The sequence below is a fragment of the Nannospalax galili genome, unplaced genomic scaffold (assembly GCF_000622305.1).
Source record: "Nannospalax galili isolate Female #2095 unplaced genomic scaffold, S.galili_v1.0 scaffold39, whole genome shotgun sequence".
Taxonomy (NCBI): Eukaryota; Metazoa; Chordata; class Mammalia; order Rodentia; family Spalacidae; genus Nannospalax; species Nannospalax galili.
Window position 1 is genome coordinate 6,531,140 of NW_008346683.1, and position 12,927 is coordinate 6,544,066.

Sequence of the window (12,927 nt, forward strand, 5' to 3'; positions counted from 1 at the left end):
TCCTCTGCCGAAGGAAGTAAAACCAGGTTTCTGGCATCGAGCAAGAACTCCGGATCTGAGTCAGTGTGGCTCCTGCATCTTAATGTGTCTAGCCATTTACCATGTCCTTCGCACATAACTGGACATGAAGCCATCTCCAGATGTTTCTCAATACATTAACTCTGAACATGAATCTCATATGCAACAGATATGGTTTTTTTAATGCTTTGTCACCTCTCATGAAAATTCTGCAAAGATTAAATAGTAATTTTTATATAGTGATTAAAAAATTTAATCCCTGCACCTTAATGATAAATGGGAGTGCTACTAAGGAATATCTCACTACAGAGATTTTTATATGTATTATACAATGTATTTGTAGTCCTTGAAGATGGTCCCAAAACTATGATATCAGATCTGAATCAACCGGAAGATAAATTCCATCTACCTCCACTGACGGGAACTGGAGAAAGATCAAGTAGGCTAAGTGGTAAAGAGCCAAGCCATGGAAATGGGGGGATCGATCTGTTGGCTCGACTTTTTTTATATACTCACTATATATATATAATGTATATACTCATTGTACATTTGTAGTGTATAATATATACACTCACTGTACGTGTGTAGTGTATAATGCATACACTCACTGTATGTGTGTAGTATATAATGTATATACTCACTGTACAAGTGTAGTGTAATATATATACTCACTGTACATGTGTAGTGTATAATGTATATACTCACTGTACATGTGTAGTATATAATGTATATACTCACTGTGTGTAGTGTATAATGAATGTATATACTCACTGTATGAGTATAATGTATACTCACTGTACATGTGTAGTATATAATGTATATACTCACTGTGTGTAGTGTATAATGAATGTATATACTCACTGTATGAGTATAGTGTATAATGTATACTCACTGTGTGTAGTGTATAATGAATGTATATACTCACTGTATGAGTATAGTGTATAATGTATACTCACTGTGTGTAGTGTATAATGAATGTATATACTCACTGTACGAGTATAGTGTATAATGTATACTCACTGTACATGTATAATGTATAAGCTGAACTTTCACTCTGCCCTCACCACATGCATGGTCTTGGAACTCTGCTTAATTCCTACAAATTGTATTTATTCTAGTTTCATTATTTGAAATCTTTTGAAAATCTTATTAAATTGTTCATAATATCAAAAAGAAAAGCCTTAAAAGAAAAAAACATGGCAGTATTAAAACTTCCCTAAGTAAAGGAATGCAGTCTGAAATGTCTACCACATGAATTGGGAAGAGTAGCCAACCATGCCTACTGTTCCTACTCTCAGCAAGCCTAGCAGACACAGTAGTAGGATCTATGAGATGGGATTCTTGCAGCTTTCCCATTTTATAAACTTAGTAACCCAGAAGAAAAAAAGGGGGATTGGAGAGATGGCTCAGAGGTTAAGAGCACTAGCTGCTCTTGCAGAGGACCCGAGTTTGGTTTGCAGCACCCACATGGCAGCTAACAACCACCTGTAACTCCAGTTCCAGGTGATCCGACGCCTTCTTCTGTCTTCTGCAGGCACTGCATGACACCAGTGCACTTACATACATGCAGGCAATACATTCATACATACAAAAAATTAAAAATAGTAAATTTTTTTTTAAAAAAGCGAAGAAAAAAAGGGCCATAAACATTTCTCCAGGGTGGGACTGAACACGACTCTCCTGTCTCCACTGTAGTATTTAAAGGTGCTCTTCAGCTGGATGTGGTGGTAAATAACTGTAACCACCAGCACTCTGAAGGCCAAGGCAAGAGGGTTGCCAAGTTCAAGGTCAGGCTGGGCTACACAGAGCAAGGCTCACTCGGAGGAAAACAGTAAAATGAAAGCTCTTTATTATCTCAGATAAGCTCCTGTTTATGAACAGGACAGCAGCTATTCCTAGCGTGTTAAAGCATATTTAGGATCCTTTCCAGGACTAGCTTTGAAAATAACTTCATGCTTGTTCTTTTTGATTCAAAGTATTAACCTGTAGAAGGATCAAGAATATAGAAAGGAAAGTTCTTTATTTGGGATAGACAGACATGCAATCCCTATTTCACACTTGAAATTCTGGCCTATGTGCATGCAACATTTCTTTTTTAAAATTCCACATATTTAACAGAATACACCCCCTGCCCCCCCAAGTTAAGTACCCCTGGTTTAAGTCCTGCTTTAAAGTTCAATAGTAAACTTTGTCTAGGTTCACTCCTCAGTACCATTCAAAAAAAGGTTTAAGCCATTCAGTTCTGAACATAAACACCCAAGAGAAGAAAAATTTGAAATTATATTTATTAATGCTTTATTATACATATTGTATACTCTTAGAATTGGGGGGAAGGGGACCCCCACTCAAGTGAGGTAACAAACTTGCTGTCTCTTACAAAATCTAATTAGAACTGACAATGTTATGGTTAGTTCTTAATTCCTGAGAATTTGAACATCATTAAGTCTTCTGTGAACTTAACAACAAAATGCTCATGTTAATGTTTAAATGACAGTATGTCTGAAAAAATATTAATGTTAGCAAGGAAAACCATAATCCAAATGTATATATTAACTCAGGTGTGAATACACTGAAGCCCTGTTACTCTATAGTTTAATACCATTTAAATACTTACCTTTTCAGAGATTTTATTTCAAATATATGAACTTATATCCAGACTGGAGTGACATTTTGAACTAAAGATAAAACAATAATCTGTCACTTTCTTCTCAATTATACATGTCCAGGGAGTCAGCATATGATCTCTAATATTGATAAGATAATTAATTTACATGTGTGGGAATACCAAACAAGGAAAAACAAGAAAATACTAGCGCTATGAAATAGTGACTAATTTGATATAACCAAATCCAGTATCATTAGTATAAACATTTATAATAATGAAAATATAAATTATTAATTATGCAGCATGCTTTAGGGCCACCTCTAAAGTTAGTATTAATTACAAATATTAAATACCTTTAATCTATCCTTTGTCCATAATCCTGTAAGTCATACTTAACATAATAAAAACCATTTCCTATACATTGTTTCTTCTTACTGAACAGTGAAAGTATTTATTTTGGGCTGGGAAAGTTACCCTGACCCTAACCAATGAGTACAGGCGGGGCATTGTGTATTCACTCCAAAAGCTGGAATCAAAGAACAATATCAGAATTCTAACAGTGTTAGAATTACTTCCAGGATTTGTCCAAAGAAACAGCAGGAAACGAAATAGAAAAACAAGCCATTTCCAAAAACTGATGTTTCTGTTACATTTAAAGTTTTAAATTTTCCTTTTCATCATAAAGTCATTATATGTTTAAAAGGCCATGATTGACCCACTAAACCATTAACTAGCACACCTTTACAAAAATAAAGCTAGTAGCTTGTTGGGAACTAAATTTATTCAAATCTTTCATTCTTTTAAAATCAGTAAGTGACTTACTATTTTATTCTCACAGTGGTAAATTACTGAAAGCCTGCCATAGTGCGGTTATTATTTAATCTTATGTCTTAGATTATATTTGATATAAAGAAAAAGTCTGTCCAAACCATCATCAAGATTTCAATTTACTATAATGAAGAAACCTGAGTTTGGATGTAGAAATAATTCATTTTTTCCTTCCTATCATACAGACGCAGTGAGGCTTCAAGCAGGATTCTATGGCTTAATCTGAGTTTTCTTTGAATATTAAGTAAATCTTAAATTTAAAGCAATTGTTGAAGGGTAAATGTTCCCAAAGCAATGTAAACGGTTATAAAATGTCTCATCAAAGACATCAGCAGCTCTTGTGAATTACATGAAATTTAACAATGCACAAAGGATCACCAGTTACACTGTGCACAAAGGGTTACAGACTCGTGCCTCACCTCTAGTATCAAAGCCATCTTCATATATTCTTTGATATGTATGCTTCATGAATTTCAGGCTCAAGTCCTTTTTTAAAAATGTATTTACTGGCTGTATACAGATATGCACTGACTTTCCAATGACTTTGGATAAATATGAATCAAAGATCTATACAAATCACAAACACAGATTACAAGAGATCTGAGGCAACAGTTTAGGAATCTGGGTTCGCCCTTCTCTAACTTCATGGCGAAAGACTGTTCCTAGGAACATCTTGTAGCCTAAGGTCCAGACAAAAATCCAATTTTAAAATCTTACTCTCAGCCCTTGAAAAGTAGAGCCTTTAGAAACAGAATGGTCTTAACCCTAGAGCACTGCCAAGTAGAATTTTCCAAAGACATGACCCAGGAAACAATTCATGAAGTAGCTTGTACCATCCATGTCACTGCAAAAATGTCTTCACTATTCGGAAGTTTTCATACTGTCATTTCACAACAGGATCAGCAGACACAGTGTTCTCAGGCAGGTCTCCATTGCTTGTTTTAGTTTCTTCTGGAGCGTAAGTGAAAATAACAATGGAAAAAGAAATTTAATGAATTAAGAAACAAATATAATTTGAAAAAATCTGTAACCATACTAGTAAATATATATATACACTATACACTAAATATATATATACTACTAAATTCCACTTTATATGATTGCATCCATCAAGTATTTTTTTAATGTCACAAATTATACCAAGTTTTCTTACTTAAAAATTTTTTTCTTTTAATTCAGGCTTTGACTGAAAGTATAGAGTTGAGAGACATTAACTACATCTTCTTCAATTACTTTTAAGACAGGATCTCTAACTGAACCTGGAGCTTGCTGCTTTAGCTAGACTGGCTGGCTAGCAACCCCCTGGGATCCACCTATCTCTGCTCACTCAGGGCTGGGCTTACGAACATGTGCCACCATGCTTGGCTTTTACATGTATGATGGGGATCTCAAGCCAGGTTCTCCAAGCACTTTACCTACCAAACCATCTCCCTGGCCCTTTATTTTTGGAGACTCTGCAACCCAGACTGACCCAGAGCTTACTACATAGCTTAGACTAGCCTTGAACTCAGCGATGTTTCTGCCTCAGCAGGTACAGACCACCACATCCAATTCATAATTTATTTTTAAAGTAGCTTATCATCATTTGTCATTAGAATGAATTATTGGCATTTTTGTGCAAAATGTAATATTCATTAACAGATGAAAAGTATGACACATGTATTAAGGAACTCACATCTCTGAGCAATCTTTAGCTGAACAATCTTAAACAGAATAGCGCACAGGGACCTGAGTGATATACATCAGCCTGTATCCTAGACAGTTCCTTAAAAACAGGACAAAGCAAGTCGTCCCCTGCCATAACACTGAAGGGTATAGGTGGCTGCTGTCTTAACACTTTAAGCCTTAAAACAAATGTGTAGCCTGATTGCAGTGTTCTTAGTCACCTGCAGTGGAAACATGGTTATAGCACCACAAAATGGCTCAGCCAGTTTGTGTTAATCTTGAATATGAATCCAACATAATAGGTACAAATGTTCACCTAGTATCTTCCATCTAACATCCTGACATCATTTTTTAAGCACATGCTGATGACTCAGTCCAGATTTTAAAAATACCTGGACATGCTAATAAATAGCACTGATAAGCAATATTTAATATGCTCAACATTGACCAGAAGAAACTAGTTCACCTAAGTATCTACCCAATGAGTAGCCTCTACTCACTATGAAAAAAGGGGGAGGGAGGCTTTAAAACACGGAATAAGGATAAATACAAATTTTGTTTTATCAAATATTTTATATCTTGATCTATGAAAAACATGACATGGATAATAAAGGATCAACTAGTAAAACTCTAAAGGATCAACTAGTTCTTATACCTAACTAAAACCATTCAAGAAAAATGATTTATAATTTCCATGACAGAAAAATAGAAAATATCCATTTCTCAGGGAAGACAATTATTCCTAAATGACAATTCTGAGAGAAATGGAGACATTTGCTATAAATACTGAACAATGCTCTTACACAAGCAAATGTAGAAATACTTTTCCATCATTTTAAATCGAATAGGATGGATACAATCCTTAGTGACTTGGATTACTGAAATGACTATCAGTTACAGCTGTTCTCTGCTGCAGAGTCTCCAGGGCCTAACAAGCAGGTGGGAGGCTGTTTACCATGACACTGAACAGCCCAGAAGTTTACGCCTCTGTATGCACTGCTCTATAATCAACCACAGCTGTCCTCAGCTACTGTTAACCACCTCCCCTAATTTGTTTCTTCTAACCTGATACAGGTTGAACAGTGAGTGGAAAAAAAAAAAACTGCTCTTGTTAAATTTTACCTCAGGTGAACTAGGATGGGCTTAAAGAGTGATCACAGAGTGAACGGAGCAAAGGAAACCTTCCTTCAGTGTCACAGGCGATCCATGTGGGCATTAGGTAACTTTAAGACTCATTTCTAGGTGTGTACTATTTTCTAAAAGATTAAGAAAACTAAAAATCTGACAAAAAACCTGGAGCACGGCATCTACTGCTAAGACTCACTGCCCCTCCCTGTACACCACGGCTGACCTTCCTTCTCTTTCTTTTCTTGGTTCTCTTCAGCCGCCGTCTTGTCTGCTCTGAAGAAAATTCTTGCACTGCTTAGTGAGAAATACAGCAGTTCAAATTCCTGCATGAGTAAATTTGAAATAAAAGGTGAAATATTTACAGCAAAATATTTTAAAAATTAGTATTTTAATGTCTCTTATTTTTAAAAGCTCTATTGGAAATCATAAATACAGAAAGTGAATTAGTAGCCTGTCCATTTTTTGGCATATGTATATATGCATGTTCACTAGTGTAGGTGGGTGCACATGCACGTGGGTGTGCATGGGTGTGGACACCCAAAGTTAACATCGAGTTATCTTTCTAAATCATCTACCCTTGATGTACTGAGGCATGGTCTCTCACTTGAACCTGAAGCTCAATGATTCTGGCTAGTTTAGCAAGCCACTCACTGAGGGGATCCTGTGTCTGCCTTCCAAGTATAAGGATCACAGGCAGCTTACATGTCTACCCAGCTTTTACATGGGTTCTGGGGATCTGAACTCCAGTCCTCATTGCAGAACTAGCACTTGATCCACTGAGCCATCTCCTCTGGCCATCAATTTTTATGATCAAATGGCTCCCAAATACTGACTCTACAATGGATTCTGTTTACCACTACCCAGCTCACTTGCTAAAATGGGGTTTCCATGTGGCTTCTGGTTTTCAGATATCAACTATAATAATGCACACCAAAAAGTAAGTCTGAGGTATCTGAGTCTTGATTCCTCTACCTGTAGATAGACCTCCAGTCGCTTCTGAGTGAGGTTCATGGTCTGTAGCAGTTTTTCATCTTGACTAGTTGACTGTACATTCTGTTGCTTAGCAACTGCTCTTATCTCCTTTATGTATTTCTCTCTAACAGACTGGAACCAATGAAGTGAATCAAACTCCTGGTACTGGTCCAAAAGCTTTAGAATATAAGCCACACCTACAGTCATTAGCAAAACCAAAATTTAAATTACAATGAGTACAGAAACTGTATCTTACTCCTTCACTAAAACTCCAAGCACTAAGCTGGCCATTGTGAATGAACACTCTTTGAAGTCACATTTCAAAGCATAAATGAGTTAAGTTAAACAGAATTTCTTGTTAGGTCCCTTAAGCTTTAAAAAAAGTGAAAGTAGGCGCTGGAGAGATGGTTCAGTGGCACTGGCTGCTTTCGCAGAGGACCCAGGTTCAGTCCCAGCATGCACATGACAGCTAACGACCATCCATAACTCCAGTTCCAGGGGATCCGACGCCCTCTTCTGACCTCCATGGGTGCACTGACCTACATGTAAGCAATACACTCATACACATAAAATAAAAATAATAAGTATTTTTTTTTAGAGTCAAAGTATAAAAGACAATGACAAAAAACCAAGAATAAAATAACCATGAAAACCAACGGAAAAATCAAAGCTGTACATGCTAAAAAATTTCCAAAGCTAAAACAAACAGAAGGTGAGGAAGTTATAGTAGAAACTAGTGAAACTAAGTGTAAGATGCTAAAATTGTAAAACCTCAACAAAAACAAGCCTAAATAGGTCAAACCAGACAAGTATGAAACTACACCAAAAGGATATTAAATAACAGTGTGTATTTCTTACAGTATAATAGTAAAGTATTTTCAATCAGATGGTCTTGTTTAAAAACAAAACCTGGGCTGGGTGTGGAGGTGCACGTCTTAAATCCCAGCACTCAGGAGGCAAGGGTAGGCAGATCTCAGTGAGATCAAGGCTAGCCTGGTCTACATAGCAAGTTCCAGGTCGGCTGGGGCAACAGGGAAACTGTCTCAAAAAATCGAAAACAAAAACCAAAACCTAACAGTAGGCATTGTTCATGAAAAACAATTCTGTAAAGAGCACATAAATTTTATTTTCAAACAACTGTTTCTAAAACCCATTTTACGGTAAACACAAAAGTGATGGGAAAATAGTTCCATTAAGCTTACCCATGGCAAAACCATCATCAGTAAAGGCAGCTCCTATTTTATTTTTTTTATTCAATTTCTCTTTGCAACTAATGGAATGTTCTACAAAGTTGAGAGTCTAAAAAGAGATAAGATACAGAGAAACAATTGGGCTAATAAAATTTTCAGAATTTAGTTGCTATAAAAGACATTTCAAAAATTATAAGCAGAATCTACCTCAGATAAACTGTCTCTTGGCGAGGGCACAAATCCCTACATCTCTTGATGCTTCCAAGTCCTCTGAGTGCTCCCTCCATGACTACTTAACCCTAAAATAGTGCCCTGTAAATGTTGCTCACTGGAAGCTAGTATGCACATTTTAGAGATGAGAACACTGAGCCTTGGGGAATTTAGTATTTAATCCAAAGTCAGACACAAACACAGAAAGCAGAAAATCTAATCTCCTTTACCTCAAACACAAGCACTCTCAATCACATGCAAAGCAGTCCTTCCTTCCTTCCTTCGGCCTCCTGAGTTCATTCTATTTAGTAGTCCTCTGGCTGAAGGGTCAATTTGTCAAGAGTACTTCTCTTGAAAATTCAGCTTTTCCAAAATACCTTATCTAGCCAAATCATTTATTCAAAACATTTACTGAAGCTTACTATAAAGCAGGCAGTAAGTCTACAGGATAGAAATGATCACCATCTGGATACACACTGAGCAATGTTGGCAGAGGTAGAAATGATGTACACTGTCCAGTACAAGAAGCCGCTAGCTGCACATTGTCAACAGCTCTTGAAATGCAACTGAGACTAAACTTTCATTTTATAAAATGTTAATTAATTTAAAATAAGTAGCCGCATCTGGATACACATGGGCAAAACAGCACTACAGAGGTACAGAGAGCACTGACAAAAAGTAACACTACACAGTGGGAAAAAGGTTTCACTGTTAATACTTGTACAATCATTTGGCAAGCAGGTATTTTTGAAATCCTTTCAACTGCTTTTTAAGTCTTTTTGGGGGCAGCTCATTATATTTATCACTTTTTCGGATTTAGACTATAAAGTTAAGCATAAAAACAGCATCCTATGTCTTTGTAGTACTCTAGTCTATAACCGAACTTTGCAAGAATCTACTCTTCTAGTCACCACTGTCTGTCATGGCCTGAATATACTGCCCTCCAGACCGAAGAAATGGAAGGAGACCCAACCCATGTCAGCTCCAGCATTACCAAGTGAGACACCTGGAGTATGGACACTCATCAGCTGCATATCAGCATCGCTGCTACATCACAGTTAGAAAAACTGTAATAGTAAACAGACGTAGAAAATAGAAAATACACAAAGAAAAGGGCTGTCTATAGAGCACCAGCTATTTCTAATAGGTGATGATGCTCATATATGTAATTAACAATTCAGGCAAAAAAGATGAAAATTTTTAAATTTTGGAGTTTTTGTTGTTTGAGACAGCATCACACGTAGTCCAGGCTAACCTCAAACTCTATGCAGCCAACTCCCAATCCCCTTGCTTCCACCTCCCAGGTGAAGGGATTATAAGCATGGACTATATCTCATTTATGTAGTGCTGGGGATAGAACCCAGAGCCTTATTCATGCTAGCTAGGCAGGCACTCCGCCCAGCAAGCTGTAGCTCCAGCCTGTGAAAAATTCTTTACCCAAATAGGAGGTGAGAAAAAAAAAAGCCTAGTGATACTTAAATTTTAGAGCTATATACATTTAGAATTTTAAAGAAAACTTTGTTATAGAAACTGTTAGGGAAAAGTAGCATTTATTGTTAATATGTATCTCTCAAAACTCTTGAGTCCATTTCCCTCACTGGAACAACTGCTTTGATAATGTAATTTTTGATAACTTCAGCTATTTTTAGACAGCCAGCAACTATAGAATTAGAGAAGAAAATATTATACATTCTAGGAGAAAGAACTAAAAATTTATTCTAGGTATTAGCATTTACAACTGAATACACAGAGGCTCTCCCAAATAATAGGCTTTTAAAAGGTATTTTGGAACAGGGCTGGAGAGATGGCTCAGGGGTTAAGGACACTGTCTGTTCTTGCAGAAGACCCAGGTTCGAATTCCAGCACCCACATGGCAGCTAACAACTGTCTGTAACTCCAGTTCCAGGGGATCCGACACCTTCTTCTGTCCTCCGCAGGCACTGCACGACATGGGTGCACTTACATACAGGCAGGCAATACATGCATACACATAAAAATTTTTTTTAAAAAAAATGTTTTGGAACAAACTTCATATTGTAATAAAGTTAGTCTATGTTAAGCACTTAAAATGATTATATGGTCTAATTCTGTCCAAAGATCCTATAGTATACATGTAATGATAATTTAAAAGCACTAGGATTTCTCTCCCCATTATTAACGAACAAGAACCTATCAACTATATACTTCCCACATAGCTAGTAAGAAAAAGTTCAAAGTTCTAATCGATAACCAGTGTTTTTTTTTTTTTTTTTTTTTTTTTTTTTTTGTCTTTTTGAGACAGGGTCTCCCTGAAGCCTCAGCTGGCCTCAAACTCATAGAGATCCACCTGCCTCTGCCTCCCAAGCACTGGGATTAAAAGTGTGCACAACCACACCTAGCTGATAATCAATATTTTATTTACGGCCAGAAAGTCACTAATAGTCTGTGCACTTCATGATACAAAGTAACTGAATCTACTTCTTAATGCCTATTAAGAACTCGTTTCAGGCTCTGAAAATACTCACTAGAGGAGGGACAATGATATAGAAGTTTCGGAGATGTATATTCTTTGGTCTTCGAAATTCTGGAGCAAAAACATCTACAAGCATTTTGAAATATTCTGTGCCTTCTGCAGAATTTCGTGTATGATCACTGAGGACTGCATCCAAATGCCTACAAAACAAAACAAAATATTCCTTGGTTCCTATTTCAAAGGCACAGCTTTTAAAATTCCATCTCTTACTAGTTAGATAATGCCACTCCAAAGCAGGAAATTTCCTTGGACTTTAAAATGAACTCATTTTCTTATAGGCAGAAACAAATCAGCATTATTTCATTAACTTAATCCCTAAAGTAGAACAGAGAATCCTAGGGCTTAAATAATGCAGTTTGTATTTCTTATTTTCATTAAAAAAATTTTTTACACTCTCCTGGCCCGCTCTCCCGCCCTCAGGCCTCTCTTGGGGTAAGTCTACTGTGCAGCCCTCCGCGCCTTGACTCGGCCAGCCGCGCTCACCCTTCCATCTCCCCCACTGTTCTCTACTCCTAGCTTGGGCCCTGTGCCATTCCTAGTCTTGGGGCCCCAGACACCTGGGGAGCCAGTGCTGATTCCTGACCCTGTTCACCCCAACCGGCTTGGTGCCTTCCTTGGGCCCCAGGAGCACTGCCTCCGGACCCGGCCCCCCCTTCACCTCTCTCTGCTTCCCCCAACCTGTACCACTGGCTAACTCTCCTGGCCTGCTACCCTATCCTCAGGCCTCTTGGGGTGGGTCCATCGCGGAGCCGTCGGCGCATTGACTCCCCCGGCCTCATTCACCCTTCCATCTCTGCCACTGTTCTCTGCTCCTGGTTTGGGCCCTGCGCCATTCCTGGTCTTGGGTCCCCAGACACCTGGGGAACTGGTGCTGCTTCCTGATCCTTTTCGCCCAGGCCAGCTTGGTGCCTTCCTTGGGCCCCAGGAGCGCTGCTTCAGCGGGACCTGGCCCCGCCCTCACCTCTCCCTGCTGCCCGGACCTGCACCACTGACTAACTTTCCTGGCCCGCTCTCCCGCCCTCAGGCCTCTCTTGGGGTAAGTCTACTGTACAGCCCTCCACGCCTTGACTCCGCCAGCCGCGCTCACCCTTCCATCTCCCCCACTGTTCTCTACTCCTAGCTTGGGCCCTGTGCCATTCCTAGTCTTGGGGCCCCAGACACCTGGGGAGCCAGTGCTGATTCCTGACCCTGTTCACCCCGACTGGCTTGGTGCCTTCCTTGGACCCCAGGAGTACTGCCTCTGGACCTGGCCCCGCCCTCACCTCTCTCTGCTTCCCTGGTCCTACAACACCTGCCAGCCTCTTTCTGGGGCTAACAGCCCCTTTCTGGGGCTCTGAGGCTTACCTTGCCTCTCCCTGATCCTTTGCATCCAGTACAACCCAGTTACTCAATCCACTCCCTGGGAAATCTTGGGGCTTATTCCCACCCCATCAGCCTTTGCATCCCTGTGTGGCACAGCCACCGCCAGGGTCTCAGGTCAGTCCAACACCCAAGGTCCTGAGGCCAAAATCATTCTTAGAAGATTCCAGAGCCAAGGAGAAAGTCTGAAAACTTCTGACCCACATTAGAAGTGGGCCACGGCGGAACTCCTGAAGACAAAATCAGTCCAGCCACAACAATATAAAATCAAAAGAGGGAACCAGAAGCTTAGACGAACCAGCTCTTCATACCCAAAAAGTAAACCACAAAGACATACAAAGTTCAAAAAAAGAAGCAGAACTAAACCTGAAGGCCTGAGTATCACACAAGTCAGAAACTACAAAAGAAATTCACATGTCAAAATCACAGAGAAAAAATAA

The 12,927-nt window shown here is 38.9% G+C and overlaps 1 protein-coding gene across 4 annotated transcripts in view; it reads right to left on the reverse strand.

Moving 5' to 3' along the window:
* Window positions 1-2,284: 2,284 nt before the first annotated feature.
* Window positions 2,285-12,927, reverse strand: part of Washc4 (WASH complex subunit 4) — a 73,526-nt gene continuing 62,883 nt past the window's right edge. For 2 of the 4 annotated variants that reach the window (XM_008843133.3, XM_017800619.2), the window contains 5 exons: window positions 11,121-11,268; window positions 8,419-8,515; window positions 7,217-7,413; window positions 6,468-6,567; window positions 2,285-4,402 (listed from right to left, as the gene is read on the reverse strand). In XM_008843133.3, the coding sequence (XP_008841355.1) occupies window positions 4,335-4,402; window positions 6,468-6,567; window positions 7,217-7,413; window positions 8,419-8,515; window positions 11,121-11,268 (610 nt within the window). In that variant the 3' untranslated portion in view covers window positions 2,285-4,334. The remainder of the gene's footprint in view (window positions 4,403-6,467; window positions 6,568-7,216; window positions 7,414-8,418; window positions 8,516-11,120; window positions 11,269-12,927) is intronic. The other 2 variants (XM_008843134.3, XM_029568317.1) reach the window with 2 other exon arrangements.